Genomic DNA, 15,995 nt, shown 5'->3' on the forward strand with positions numbered 1-15,995 from the left:
TGAATGGTCATCCAAATTGTGTGTATCAATCATTCATTCCTTTATATTTCTGAGTAGTATTCCACTGTATGAATGTACGACAGTTTATTCAAACATTATGAAGGCTGGGCTAGACATGCCTATAATCCCACTGCTTTGGGGGTCTGAGGCAGGAGTATCGCTTGAGCCCAGGAGTTTTTGAGGTTGCAGTGAGCTATGATTTGCACCACTGAACTCTGGCCAGGGCAACACAGCAAGACTGTCTCTAAAAATAAAAACAATAAAAATGAATAAGGTTGAAAGACAGTGAGATTCTTTTCAGTTAAGGGCTATCATAAATAGTGCTTCCATAAACGTCCGTATCTGGGTTTTTATGTAAACATTAAGTTTCTCTGTGATAAATTCCTAAAAGTGCAATTGCCAGGTCATATGGTTGGCTGCGTGTTTAGATGTTTAAGAAACTGGGAAAGTGTTTTCTGGAGTGGCTGTACCATTTTATATTTCCATCATATGTATAAGTAATCCAGTTTCTCTGTATCCTCACCAATATTTGGTGTTGTTGCTATTTTTATCTTTGCCATTCTGATAGATGTGTAGTAGTATCTCATGATTTTAATTTGCATATCTCTAATGACTATTGATGTTGAACATCTTTTCGTGTGCTAATTTGCCATCTGAATATTCTATTTTATAAATATTATAATATACTATATATCATATTATATATATAATATATTATATTATAAATATTTTATCCCAGTGTGTAGCTTTTCTTTAAATCTTTTTAATGAGCTCTTTTACAGAGCAAATGCTTTTAATTTTGATGAGGTTCAATTTATCAGTTTTTCCTTTTATGAACTGTCCTTTTGGTGTTAAGTCTAAGAGTTATTTTCTATCCCAAATTAGGAAGATATTCTTCTATATTTCTTTCTACAGGTTTTATATTTTTATGTTTTACATTTAAGTCTGTTATCTATTTTGAGTTAGTTTTATATCAGATATAGGACTTAGGTAGAAATTCATGTTTTGTATGTGTTGGGGCTGGTTCTTTGTCGTTGTTTTGTTTGTTTGTTTTGGCTTACGCTATCAAATTGCTCCATCATCATTTGTTTTAAAAGGCCATCTTTATTTCATTGTTTTTGCACCTTTGCCAAAATCAGTTGGCATATTTGTGTGGATCTATCTCTAGATACTCTATTTTGTTCCACTGATCTTTGTGTCTATCCTTCTGCCAGTACTAAATCATCTTGATTAATAATAGGCCTTGAAATTGAGTGGAATGATTCCTCTCATTCTATTCTACTTTTTCAAAATTGTTTTATGTATTTTAGTTTCTTTGTCTTTCCATATAAATTTTAGAATAACCTTGTATATATCTACAACAAATCTTGCTGGGAATAGTATTTGCATCAAACCTGGGTATCAGTTTGGAGGAAAATGACATTTTTAATATTTTGACTTTTCCAATCAGGAACACAGTATGTCTCTCCCTTAAGATCTTTGATTTTTTTCATCAATGTTTTGTGGATTTTAGCATACGAGTTCTAAACATTTTGTTACATTTATACCTAAATATTTCTTGAGTTATTATAAATGGTAATGTATTTTTAATTCTGGTTTCCACATGTTCATTGTTAGTATGTAACCAAACAATTGCTATTTTTATGTATACCTTGTATTTATTCTAGAGGTTTTTGTAGACTCCTTGGGATTTTCTACATAGACAATCATGTAATCTGCAAATTAAGACAGTTTTATTTCTTATTTTCGAATCTATATGTATTTTCTTTTCTTTTCTTACTTTATTGCACAGGCTAAAATTTTCAGCACTATGCTGAATAAGAGTTGTGACAACAGAGATCTTTGCTTTGTTCCCAATCACATGAGGGAAGTATTTAGTCTTTCATCATTTAAGTGTCCTGTTAACTGTAGGATTTTTGTAGTTGTCCTTTATTGAGTTAGGAAATTTCCCTCTATCATGAATCCTGATATCACGAATGGATATCAGGAATGGATATCAAAATTTGTCAAATGCTTTTTTTGTATCAATTATGTGCTTTTTCTTCTTTAGCTTGTTAATACAGCAGCCTATGTGGATTGACAGACTTCACTTGGTAATTCTTTTCATATACTGATAAATTTTATTTGCTGATATTTTGTTATTTCTGCATCTATTAATATATTCATAAGTAGTATTTGTCTGTAGTTTTTTTCTGTACTATCTGTGGTTTGATATCAAGGTAATACCAGCTTCATAAAATAGACTGGGAAATGTTCCTTTGTCTTCTACTTTCTGGAAGAAATGGAACTCATAGTTAATTCTTTTTTAAACATTTGGTATAGTTTTCCAATGACACAATCTGGGCATGGAGAATTCTTTTTGGGAGGTTATCAAAATACAAATTCAATTTCCTTAATAGTGTAGGGCTATTAAAATTATGTATTGTATATTGGATAGTTTTGTTAGAATATGTTTTTCTAGGAATTGATCCATTTTATGTAACTTGTTAAATTTATGTTTATAGAGTTATTCATAGTATTTTCTTATCATCCCTTTTGATGTCTGCAGTGATATTCCCTGTTTCATTCAAACATTGGTCATTGGTGTCTTCTCTATCAGTCTTGCATGAAGTCTGGCAATGTTATTGGTCTTTCCAAAAAAACCAGTTCTTTCTTTGATTTTCCTTATTTTTTTTTAATTTTCAACTTCATTGATTTCTGTTCTTTACTATTTCCTTCCTTCTGCTTTATTTGGGCTTATTTTACTCTGTTCTTAGAAGGAGATGATTCTTGAAAGTTTATCAATTTCAGATTTTTCTTTTCTAATATAAGTGCATAGTGATAGAAATTATGATATGTTGTATTTTTATTTTCATTTGGTTCAATCTATCTTTTATTTTTCAAGAGTCTGGGTTAAAATATAAAGACTCAGAAAAATTGAAAGGGATAGAAAAATAGGTATCATCCAAACACTAACCAAAACAAAGTTGGTACAGCTTTAATAATATAAGAGAAAGTAGATTTTAATTCAACATAGATGACTACAGGTAAGACTTCAAATATCGCTTAGAGTGGCTTAAAGGAGGTGCCCTTCCCAAGAGCTGTTTAAGTAGACAAACTGCAGAAGTTGTCTAATTTATCTATTTTAATGTAGGGAACTTTGTCTTTTTGGGGGCTGCTTGACATTTAGATCCTATGCCCACATTTTCAGAATTTCACATTCTACACCTGTTGGTGGGAGGTAGACACCATTTCCCTCATTAGAACCTGAAAAATAATGATGCTTTATTGAGCAAATATTTTTCCAACAATCTACTTAAACTATCTATTGAATATTTTTGCAAAATACCGAACTTCAGCCTAGTACACTTTGGGACATTGTGTTTTCAAATAATGTTTCCAGTGATGATGAGCATTTTTTCATGTGTCTGTTGGTTGCATAAATGTCTTCTTTTGAGAAGTATCTGTTCATATACTTCGCCCACTTTTTGATGGAGTTGTTTTTTTCTTGTAAATTTGTTTGAGTTCTTTGTAGATTCCGGATATTAGCCCATTGTCAGATGAATCGATTGCAAAAATTTTTTCCCATTCTGTATCACTGGCCATCAGAGAAATGCAAATCAAAACCACAGTAAGATACCATCTCACACCAGTTAGAATGGCGATCATTATAAAGTCAGGAAACAGCAGGTGCTGGAGAGGATGTGGAGAAATAGGAACACTTTTACATTGTTGGTGGGACTATAAACTAGTTCAACCATTGTGGAAGACAGTGTGGCGATTCCTCAAGGATCTAGAACTAGAAATACCATATGACCCAGCCATCCCATTACTGGGTATACACCCAAAGGATTATAAATCATGCTGCTATAAAGACACACGTATGTTTACTGTGGCACTACTCACAATAGCAAAGACTTGGAACCAACCCAAATGTCCATCAATGATAGACTAGATTAAGAAAATGTGGCACATATACACCATGGAATACTATGCAGCCATAAAAAAGGATGAGTTCATGTCCTTTTTAGGGACATGGATGAAACTGGAAACCATCATTCTCAGCAAACTATCACAAGGACAAAAAACCAAACACCGCATGTTCTCACTCATAGGTGGGAACTGAACAATGAGAACACTTGGACACAGGAAGGGGAACATCACACACCCGGGCCTGCTGTTGGGTGGGGGGAGGGGGGAGGGATAGCATTAAGAGATATACCTAATATAAATGATGAGTTAATGGGTGCAGCACACCAACATGGCACATGTATACATATGTAACAAACCTGCACGTTTTGCACATGTACCCTAGAACTTAAAGTATAATAATAAAAAAATTTAAAAAACATAAATTATAAACCTACTCTTATGCAAACAATATTGGCACAACAAGAAAATGATTAAGATGCACACAGGGTAGATCAAAAAGACTAAAAGGATTAATGCAGGTTGTTTGATGTATATTAAAACAGTTGGTAAAAGTTAAAAAAAATGTTTCCATCATGTCAACAAATAGATACTTGTAGATAGCTGCAGATTGTCTATACTATTACATGTTTAAAATAACTCTCTTAGAGTGCCAGAAATTTTATCAATGTCTCATGCTTAAAAAATGGTAAATTCTAATAAACAAAAGACTGATATAACCAGGCAGTTTGAAGCATAAACAAAATCCTGTCTCAATTATAAAGTACAAAGTATCAGGTTTGCAATATGGGTTTTTCTGTTGTAATAGAATTTCGTAACTAAAGATTGGGTTCTAGCCATCTCAAGGCTCAACTCGGGTAGTAGTATTCACTACCAAGCTGACACTGTTGGTGGCAGAATTTAGTTTTTCACAGGCTATTGGATTGAAGACCTTTGATTTTTACTGGGGTTGGCCAGGGCCTCCCTCTATTTTTTGCCTTGTAGGCCTCTCTACAATGACAGCTCTCATCATCAAAGAGTGCAAACTAGGAAGGCATTGAGTCTGCTATCAAGATGAAAGCCTAATCACAGAAGTAACATCAGATCACTTGTGCCATATTCTGTTCATTAGAGGTGAGTCACTAGGTTTTGTTGACACTCAAAAGGAGGTGATTACACAAGGGAATCTTTGCAAGATCATTGCAGGTTATCTTAGAAATCTGACTACCACAAGTCTATCGATGAGGAAACTTATTAAATAAATGTAGCCATATCCATGCATCTCCAAAGAAAAGAAAAGAGTTAATCCCTATTGACAAAGGAACAGCGTGAATAATATGACACATTTTGCTTATAAGGTGGAAAATAAAAATCTATAATTCTATTTGCTTGTATACAGTTAAAGAAACTATGAAACAATATATAAGAAATGAATTACAGTTGCCAAGGTTGGGAGTGAGGAGTGAGAACTGGGTGGAAGGGAAAAAGAGGTTGAAGGGACTTTCCCTGTAGTTTTTATATTTACAATTTTTTGAATCGTATAAATGCATGATCTATTCAAAGATTAAATAAAAATAATGGGAAGATTTTTTTGTGGTCACCAATGTTGTCTCTTCTCAGTCTTCTAGAGGAGCATGAGAAGCTGAGAGTGTTAGCTAATGATGGAATTTTAGAAGTTTTTTCTTGAATGTTCAATACGCCATAAGTAGTGTCTTATGCAGTTGCCATTTAGATGCAATTTCGCATCAAGTCTACCGATTACCTGTTGCAGCCACTGCGAAAACTCAGAATGGACCCCCACCCAAGATCTGGTTTGGATGTTAAGACAATGACCACACACACACACACATACACACACACATACACACACACACACACACACACACACACACACCACACACTGAGAGGGTATGAAGAGGTTTATTTCATACACAATGAGACTTCTCTGGGGAAAGAAGGGCAGTCCTCTCAAGCTGATCTGAAAATGACTTCAGAAAACAGTGAAAAGAGGCAGGTCTTAGGGTTTTATTGTGGTTAGAGGGTAGGCTGGTGTGAGCCTTCCTGCATGAAGGTTAGGGTTTGTGTGATTTGAATCTCCCCTGGCACCAAAGGTGGGAGCACCCTGGCCTTTTTTTTTTATCATACTGCCGAGATTAAGGGTACAAGAAGAAGCAAGAGTGAACCTTAAAAGCTTTTAGTAGTAAAACATCAAATAATGCAGTCATATTCTTTTTTTTTTTTAAGAGACAAGGTCTCGCTCTGTTGCCCAGGCTGGAGTGCAGTGGCTCAATCATAGCTTATCGGAATCTGGAACTGCTGAGCTCGAGCAATCCTCCCACCTCAGCCTCCCGAGGAGCTGGGACTACAGGCATGTGCCACTGGACCAGATTAAATTTTTTATTTTTCTATTTAGCTTTTGTAGAGATGAGGTCTTGCTTTACCTCCCAGGCTGGTCTTAAATTCCTGGCCTCAAGCAATCCTCCCACCCCTGCCTCCCAAAGTGTTGAGATTACAAGTGTGAGCCACGGAGTCCAGCAACAACTTGTTTTGTTTAATCAGGAAAGCAACAGAGACCTCACAAATATTTAGTCTTCTGACACAAGCTTGTAAAAAAACAGTTCCTTAAAAATTATCAAGATCATATGCATAAGGAAGGCTGTGGGAGACAAAGGAGTATTTCTTTAGGAGATATAATTTTTCATCTATCAGACTAGCAAAAATTGCAAAGAATTATGGTATTCAGTGTGGCCCAGGATTTGAGAAGTTAGGCAATTGCATACAGTCGATGGAAAATAAAAATTGCATATTCATACATCTTTTTCCAAAGATGACACATTCATATAAACAATGTAAGTGTGCATGTCCTTTGACTCAGCAATTCTACTCCTAGGAATTTATTCTGAGTAAACAATCAGATAATTGCAAAATGTACAACCACACAATCAATACATGCACACACATACACAAGAATGTTCACTGAAGCATTGGTTCAAAGAAAGAAAAAAGGTTGGCAGCAAGTATAAACCCAACTATTGAGATTTAAGTAAACTATTGTATCCTCCTATGACAAAATATAGCCATAAAAGGAAGATTCAAAGTATTTCATGGTACAGGAAAGTTATTCACATTATATGTTAAAGTCAAAAGCACATAAAAGAGTATTACATTATTATTCCATTGTTGTTCATTAAATAGTTATAAATACATAGGAAAAAGACCAAAATAATATAAATACACTAAATTTTTACAGTATATCTGGTGTGATATCCTGGGTTATTTTTATTTTCATCTTAGTTCTCTTTAATTTTCTATATGTTTTTTACTAAATTGGAATCTCAGAGATTTTGAAGGTAAATGATCAGTGGTAAAATAATGCTACTATGTATAAATTCATTCTACAAATTGGGCTAACCAGATGGAAAATGGGTCACCACAGAAAGTATTATAATTCATAAGAATAATGATAATATCATACAAATTTATTAATCAAATACCATAAAATCTTTGTGACTGGAAATTGAATAAAACTTAAAAGACATTAATAAAGATCTGTTCCTTAAAGTGCTGAGACATTTAAAAGATACTTTCAAGCCAAAAACATCTACTACAAGGAGGATTACTAGTCTCCTCAGGCCGTAGTGAAAATGGAGTACATTATCATCAGATAACAACGTCAGCTAAAACTACAGAGCCTGTTTATTTTGTACGGACCAACTGTGCAAGCAATTTGTACAATATTTTGGTGTTAACTCCGATTTGGATACGAATTACTCATTTTCACAAACTTAAATTGGATTACACTTTATCTTTCCCAATTACTGCAAACACTTACTTAACACATACACATTTGGAACTTAACTTCGATGAAGTAAAAATACGAAAAGTTAATCTCAACTTCCAAAAATGTAGATGCACGCCGCAATTGTATTTCATTTCTTTCGCAAAATTTTGCACAGGATATTGTTAATTGTTAGTAGAGGAATTCAGAAATGACTAGATCCTTTAGTTGAGGCAAGCAGGTATGTTCCCCGTGTTCTAGCACTGCACTTAAGAGCCAATGAAAGAAAATTTAAAAAAGAAAGCATTGTCTCCTCTGGAGACCCCGCCTGCCACGACCACATACCTTGATTCTCGCTTTCTCTATAAATTCTAGAGGGGCTTTCCCAAACTCAAATCCAACTCCAATCCAAGGAATCCAGCCCTTGATGCACGGGGGTCTACGCAAATTCTTCCGCTGAAGAAGTAAGAACACAGCAAGGCAACCCAGGATTATAATCACTGTTGGGGAAATTAGTTCCATGTTTTTGTCTAGCACCTTCCAGAAGCAGAAAAGTGTGAAACAGTCCTGCCGTCCCTTGCTTCTTTTCTGTGGGTTACGGAACCTGTCGGGACTCCCAACCTTTCTGCTGCAACTTTTGCAGCTGTCCTTCGTAACTGTAGCCTCCTTCCTCTGTCCCAATTTTTAGGTGATTTTTGCATTGCCGCTCCCTCCCACCTCCACTTCTCTTTGAATCTCAGCCAGCGCGGAAAAAATCCAGGGAGGGGCAGAGCCAGGCTAGGACTGACGGGCGAGAACCCGCCGCGTTGCCGTGGAGACCAGGGGCGGAGCCGCAGCAGGCCCCGCGGCCGGCCAATCAGAGACGTCGCGGAGCCCGGCGGACTACATTGCCCAGTAACCTCCTGGGCTCCGCCGTGTTTTTCTATTCTGGGGTGTAGGGGGCAGCGGGACCACTCCAGCCTGGGACTGCTAGGAAGGTTGCGGGTCCGCCCGGCCGAGCCGAACGAGGGAAATGGTCCTCACCCGGCCACTCGCCGGTTGAAAAGGGGCCGCCCTGGCAGGGAAGCGGCCGCCGCGGCTCGGTGCAGCGCAGCGGCGAGAAGGGGTGCGTTATCGTCCTGCCCTGCTGCTGAATGTCCGTCCCGGAGGAGGAGGAGGAGAGGCTTTTGCCGCTGATCCAGAGATGGCCCCGAGCGAGCAAGTTCCTACTGTCCGGCTGCGCGGCTACCGTGGCCGAGCTAGGTACCCGGCTGCCCACGCCTGGGCCTCCCGGGCCAGTGGCACGCGCCGCGCTGGGGGAGGGAGCGCGGGCGGCTTCGCGCCCGGCAGTGCGCATCGGAGAGATCGCCCCTTCCACGCCCGCCTGGCAGAGGTGGCGGTGGAGGCCAGGCCCGCGGTGGGAGGAGGAGGGATTGAGGTCTCCACGGCCTTTTCCTTCTAATCTCTTCTAATGCTTCCCTTAGGCATGTGCTGTGGTGCTTGAAGGTTGTACTTTAAGAAGCTTCGCGAGCTGTCATTCCTCTGTAGGAATCATTTTCCTTTTCATGAGGATGACCTTTTTAAAAACGTAATCTGTTTCCCGTCCTTACTGAGATAATCTCTGTGGTTTATAGTCTTACACAGCCACACTGTCATTATCTTGTGGGTCCAAGTTGTGGACCTACCTTATGGGACTTCCGTTATTAACCTGCCACTCACAGAGCATCGACTTAAGCATCCGCCGGTTACTTGACCTCTTTGAGTGTAATTCATCTATACTGTTTACCTTGCAGGATTCTGAGAAGTCAATAATATATGATTGCAAAACCCAAGGCAGGACACCCATTAGTTGCGACATTTTTATAATTCCTACAATACCAGGGACTGTGGATATATATTTGAAAAGACCCAGTTCTGACCTTCTTACAGGCTGCTGGGGAGACAGAGAAAGACAATTATAATGTGCTACTTGTTATAAAGGAGATATTATTAGGTGTCACAAAAGCATAGAAGAGCAGTTACATCTGCCTAAATGAGTAAGAAGAAACTTTAAGAGGCCATCTAGAGTGGAATGATGATGCCCTTGAATGAGCAAGTAGCGTTTATTCCAAGGATTTTGTGAGTAGTGTACTCATGTGTTTCCTGTGAAGCCTTAACTGTGTATTTTAAGATTGCCCTTTACATTTTCTTGCCTGTTACAAAAAAATAAAAAGAACAGTTCTGATGCGTTATCATTTGTAAATGTTAGTTGGTCCTATTTTAAGAGTTTATTTTTTAATTCTAGCATAGCCAGCCACGATCTGTTGTTTCGTGCTCTTCCGTTTTTGCCTTTTAGCCCCTCTATTTTTTAATGTCTCTCCTTTCGAAAATGATGGAGAATTTTTACTTTTCATTGTTTTTACTGAAATAAAATTCATCAGCTTAAAAAGATCTAAAAGCAGATTGCTGAATGATATTTCCAGGTTTTATTTTTAACTGATGTGTCCCCCTGTGACTCAATGGCTTTTATACAGGACTATTCCTCGTTAAAAATTCATGGAGAGAATTGTGTGTGGAGAGTGGATGGGAATCAAAATGTGGGATGGTTTTAAGTCCATCCACTTCAGGAACCTGAAGCATCATTTAAGAAACCAGCAAGAAAACAAAACTAATTTTGAAAGACATAATCTGTGTAATATGGAGAAATCTATTAAGATTTTTCAGGTTTCGTATGTCTATGCAAGCTACTCTGTTCTAGGGAAACTGTCAGCAAGATTAACTTTTCCAAAAACCAGTGGTAAGATTTAATATTCACTTCCCTTCCCCATATTGTTTTCTCTTGGAAAAGGTATACTAAGGTTTTGTGTCAGGTGGTGGTCATTGAAAAGTCTTATATAATGTAAGTAATGTTCATGAACTTGTCTGAGTGTTATTATTTTCATTATTCAGGACATTTTCTGTATAAAGTTATGAGCTTTATCTTCCTTATGTGGGCCATTTAGCTTAACTGTATTAAGGTAAAAGGTCTGTATCTAATTTAAAACTTAAAACCAAAAACATTTTTCCAAAATACAGTTAGTACTTGTAAGGAGGCCATGAGTAGGCCATGCATATAATTTAGTGCTGGAAAAATAATTTCATATATACTTTAATTGAAAGAATATTGAGCTTATGACCCTTGAATATAAAAGACATTATAAACTCCATTACATCTTCTGTATCTCAAACATCATGTCAGTCATTCATCTGCATGTGAACATCACCCATGAAATTATAGAATTCAGCTTCATCTAGCATTTATTATAGTACATAAGAATATATAGTGCAGTATTCTAATGTTACATTAGAGCTCAAATAATCATGGCTGCTTTCAAGAGGATGGCACACAATATGGATACTTTAAATTATTTCCCACTGAAAAGCAAAAATGAATGACTTACATATTAAAGTTAAATTTCTGAATAGAAAGAACCCAAGGCTTGTCATTGTAATTTTTTTTTTTTTTTTTTTTTTTTTGTGCTAGTGATCCGGGATGCTCTTGCGTAGTGATTCTTAAATTTGGGACTGTGTGAGAATCAAGTTTCTAAACCCTCTTCAACCTACTGAATTAGAATCCATGGGCACGGGGCTAGAAAATTTCTAATTTTTAAAATTTCCCTAGCTGATTCTGATATATTCTAAAATTTGAGAACAACCAGTCTTGGGAAAATATTACTCCTATGATTTTAGATTTTTGTTTGTTTCTCTGAATGTTGTGGGTTTTTCCCTGCATTTGTGTTTTTGTTAGCAACCTTTCCCCTGGATCTCACAAAAACTCGACTCCAAATGCAAGGAGAAGCAGCTCTTGCTCGGTTGGGAGACGGTGCAAGAGAATCTGCCCCCTATAGGGGAATGGTGCGCACAGCCCTAGGGATCATTCAAGAGGAAGGCTTTCTAAAGCTTTGGCAAGGAGTGACACCCGCCATTTACAGACACGTAGGTATTTATCTTGATTCTAGCTGGTAAGTTTGTTATGAGTTCTGTGTTTGTCTCCTGTGCTTTTCTGTTTGTCCAAAAACAAGCTAGTTTTTTTCTCCTACTGATACAGTAACTGAACACATACAGCACATAGTCTTTTCTTATTATCATTTATTTAGGTTTTTTTTTTTTTTTTTTGAGATGGAGTCGCACTCTGTTGCCCAGGCTGTAGTGCAGTGGTGCCATCTTGGCTCACTGCAACCTCTGCCTCCCGGGTTCAAGTGATTCTCCTGACTCAGCCTCCCGAGTAGCTGGGACTACAGGTGCCCGCCACCACACCCGGCTAATTTTTTATTTTTTTTTTTTTAGAGAGTCTCACTCTGTTGCCCAGGCTGGAGCACAGTGGTGTGACCCTGGCTCATTGCAACCTCTGTCTCCCGAGTTCAAGCGATTCTCCTGCCTCAGCCTCCTGAGTAGCTAGGATTACAGGCACACGCCACCAAACCTGGCTAATTTTTGTATTTTTAATAGAGATGGGGTTTCACCATGTTGGTCAGACTAGTCTCGAACTCTTGACCTCGTGAAATTTTTGCATTTTTAGTAGAGATGGGGTTTCACCACATTGATCAGGTTGGTCCCAAACTCCTGACCTCAGGTGATCCACCTGCCTTGGACTCCCAAATTGCTAGGATTACAGGCGTGAGCCACTGTGCCCAGCCAGAACACATACAGTTTCTTAAGAAGAAAAAAATTAACTACCGATTATTATTAAGAAGTTACTGTCCTAAATTTTTAGAAACGCATACTCATGTATTTAGGGATGAACTGTCATCAAGTCTGTAAACCACTTTAAAATATTTAATTAAGCAAAAAACAATGAAGCAAGCCAGGTACGGTGGCTTATGCCTAAAATCCCAGCAGTTTGGAAAGCCGAGGCGGGATAATTGCTTAAGCCCAGGAGTTCGAGACCAGCCTGAGCAAGATGGCAAGACCCTGTCTCTACAAAGAGTAAGAAAATTAGCCAGGCATGGTGGCACATGACTGTAGTCCCCACTACTCGGGAGGGTGAGGTGTGAAAACAGCTTGAATCCAGGAATTCAAGGTGGCAGTGAGCTTTGATCCTGCCACTGCACTCCAGCCTGGGTAACAAAACAAGACCCCATCTCTAAAAAAATTAAATTGGGCCAGGTGCTGTGGCTCACGCCTATAATCCAGCATTTTGGGAGGCACAGGTGGGTGGATCACCTGAGGTCAGGAGTTCGAGACTAGGCTGGCCAACATGGTGAAACCCTGTCTCTACTAAAAATACAAAAATTAGCAGGGCCTGGTGGCGCATTCCTGTAATCCCAGCTACTCAAGAGGCTAAGGCAGGAAAATCGCTTGAACCCAGGAGGCAGAGATTGCAGTGAGCCGAGATCATGCCATTGCACTCCAACCTGGGTGACAAGAGTGAAACTCTGTCTCAAAAAAAAAAAATAAATTTAAAAAGTTAGAAAATTAAGGAAATATGGCAAAAATGTTAGCAGTTAATAAATCTCAATGGTAGAGATAGAGTTATATATTATTTACTTTTCAATGTTTGAAAATTTTCTTAATAAAAATTTGTATAGGTTTAAGAAAGAAAAAGTGAATAGCTGATATTTTCTTAAGAACTTTAAACACAGAATTTAAATTTTTCATATTTTTTGAAAATTAACATATATTTATTACAGTGCCAAATCTCATGAGTCCCCGTCTCATAATCTAAGACCAGTCTACTCTGAAAGAGAACAGAGTTCACTGCCTAATCCAACACTGGCTATAGTGTAAATGCAACACAGGTGATTTTTGCCCCAGTTCCAAGGCTACCTAACTAGCTATGTGGGCCTTAGTCACCCTTAAAGGAAGATGGCTGCAACTATGTGAGTTAGAACATTTTTCTGCTCTGCTTCCACAGTGGCACTCACAAGAGGAGGACTTGACTTTTTAGCTTGTGTACAGGAGAATATAAAGTTGGCTTTAAAGGAGGTAGGATAGGTTTGGCATTTTTCTCCTCATAATGTTTCCTGAAGCATGAAAGGATCCTTGATCAGAAGAGTGCTCAGTTCTAGTTTCTAAAATTTGCTGGCTTAATATTTTTAAAGATTCAGTTCTCCATGTGAGTAACTTAGGGTGTATCATCAAAAACTATCTAGAATTGTGTGCAGAGACTGTTACTGGTTTTGCAAGTTGTATATTTTTGAGTATCTTAAAATATTTCGTCAACTTTCTAAAACATCAAGAAAAGCTCTCTACAAATACCATGTGTTGATTTTAATTATTTTGTTTTCCATCCTTTTAAAAATATTTTCTCCTTTGCATCCCATTATTTTGAGTTTCATTTCTTTTCATTTGTAGTTTGTTGTTCATTGTGTTGTTTTACAGCTAAGATTCATTTCATATGTTTGATACTTAGCTGAAAAATTACAATAAATTCTCCAATGAAATTATGTATCTTTATTTAATGAAAATGCCTGCTGCGTACCAAGGTATGTACTAGGGCATCTGAGGTAAGTAAAAACAAACACACAGAACCTGCCTGGAGAAGCTCATGGTCTGATGGAAAGATAAGCAAGAAGAGTTAATTTCTAATCAACATGATAAAAAGGTCAGAGAGCAGTTTCTGAAAAACACGTTTTTGAGTTGAGTCCTGAAAGACAAGGAGATGTTAGTAAAGCAGAGAAGGGAGAATTCATTCTAGAAAGATCAGACAGTGTGTGGGAAGGGCAGAATCTGAAAAGAGCATGCCCCATTTGGAGAAGCATCAAGAAGCCCACGTGTCAGAAGCACCAGCCCTGTGAGACAAAGACACAGCTAGAGAGATTGACTAGGCCATGTCAGAATGTCCTCTTATTTTATACATACATAAGCATATAGATACATATAGCCGAAGTTACCTTTTTAATGATCTTTTTTACACAGTGTATTCTGGAGGTCGAATGGTCACATATGAACATCTCCGAGAGGTTGTGTTTGGCAAAAGTGAAGATGAGCATTATCCCCTTTGGTAAGTTTTGTTTGGAAAATAATATGCTGTTGCCCCAAATGCCTTAATGTTTATTAGGTTTATGTAAAATTGTACATTTGTACCCAAATTGCCTTAAGTTGTGGACTTAAAATAATAATTACAATATAAGTCCAGATAATTGAGCATTTACTGCAGATGTATACAGACATACATGTATATACATATATAAATTGCATATATAGAGATATTTAGTATTTTACTGTTGAAAGAATTCTTACAGAGTACCTTTTTATTCCTCTTTTTATTAAGAACTCTGGGCTTTAGAGTCAGACAGGGATGGGCTCAAATTCCTGCTCTACTACTATATAACCTGGACAAACTGCTTCACCTTTTTTATCTTCAGTTTTCACAGCTATAGAAGTAATACAAACCATTAAGTGTTTTTATAGGACAAAGTGAGATGATGAATGTAAGTGTATATTATTTAACGGAAACTGAAAAAATCGGTTACTATAAATAATGTACATAGAGCTCCTATAAATAAATAGAAATATAGAAAACACAGGCTGGGCACAGTGGCTCACGCCTGTAATCCCCGCATTTTGGAAGGCCAAGGTGGGTGGATCACCTGAGGTCAGGAGTTCGAGACCAGCCTGGCCAACATGGCAAAACGCTGTCTCTACTAAAAATACAAAAAATTAGCTGGGTGTGGTGGTGGGGGCCTGTAATCCAAGCTACACAGGAGGCTGAGGCAGGAGAATCGCTTGAACCCAGGAGGTGGAGATTGCAGTGAGCTGAGATTGCACTGTTGCATTCCAGCCTGGGTGACAGAACAAGGCTCTGTCTCAAAAAATAAAAAATAAAAATAAAAAATTACATACCTATATAATTATATATATAAAATTATAATATATAACCTCTCAGCTGGACCACTGCCACAGCCATCTAACTCGTCTCCTCCTCCATCCTCAAATGTGTACCCGGTATCCAGAGTGATTTATTTGAAACATAGATATTAACACATTATTGGTGTCCTTAAAACTTGTCACTGGCTTCTAATCACCCACAAAATAAAGTGGAAATTTTGAAACGTGACTTAGAAGATCTGCAAAATCTGGCCTGTGCCTTCAGAGAACTAAGCACTTCATTGATTCTCTTGGAAAGAGTGGTGCAGTAATGAGCTGAAAGATTCCACTACCTGCACATACCAAACTGTTCTTCACCTCTGTGTGTGTGTGTGTGTATCTATCTATCTATCTATCTATCTATCTATCTATCTATCTATCTATCTATCTATCTATCGAGAGAGAAAGCACAGTAGAAAAATAAGGAAAGGATACCAATAGGCAGTTCACAAAAGAAATATACACGTTCATGAAACATAAAAATGTTCAAACTCACCAGTAATGAGGGGAATTAATTAAAACT

At 37.6% G+C, this 15,995-nt stretch overlaps 2 protein-coding genes across 13 annotated transcripts in view; one reads left to right on the plus strand and one right to left on the minus strand.

Annotated features, from left to right (window-relative positions):
- CYP39A1 (cytochrome P450 family 39 subfamily A member 1) overlaps window positions 1–15,995 on the minus strand; it is a 140,545-nt gene that overhangs the window by 95,212 nt on the left and 29,338 nt on the right. For 3 of the 4 annotated variants that reach the window (XM_055262942.2, XM_055262941.2, XM_063632915.1), the window contains exon 1: window positions 8,012–8,552. The exons of the other annotated variant lie outside the window; for it this stretch is intronic. In XM_055262942.2, the coding sequence (XP_055118917.1) occupies window positions 8,012–8,188 (177 nt within the window). In that variant the 5' untranslated portion in view covers window positions 8,189–8,552. Of the gene's footprint in view, window positions 1–8,011; window positions 8,553–15,995 lie in introns of those variants that run through there. 4 annotated transcript variants of the gene reach the window in all.
- SLC25A27 (solute carrier family 25 member 27) overlaps window positions 8,580–15,995 on the plus strand; it is a 30,355-nt gene continuing 22,939 nt past the window's right edge. For 3 of the 9 annotated variants that reach the window (XM_055262949.2, XM_055262952.2, XM_055262953.2), the window contains exons 1-3: window positions 8,580–8,908; window positions 11,412–11,603; window positions 14,522–14,606. In XM_055262949.2, coding sequence (XP_055118924.1) covers window positions 8,800–8,908; window positions 11,412–11,603; window positions 14,522–14,606 — 386 coding nt within the window. In that variant the 5' untranslated portion in view covers window positions 8,580–8,799. Of the gene's footprint in view, window positions 8,909–9,129; window positions 11,604–14,521; window positions 14,607–15,995 lie in introns of those variants that run through there. The other 6 variants (XM_063632924.1, XM_055262951.2, XM_055262950.2 and 3 more) reach the window with 4 other exon arrangements.

Source organism: Symphalangus syndactylus, chromosome 23 (assembly GCF_028878055.3).
Source record: "Symphalangus syndactylus isolate Jambi chromosome 23, NHGRI_mSymSyn1-v2.1_pri, whole genome shotgun sequence".
Taxonomy (NCBI): domain Eukaryota; kingdom Metazoa; phylum Chordata; class Mammalia; order Primates; family Hylobatidae; genus Symphalangus; species Symphalangus syndactylus.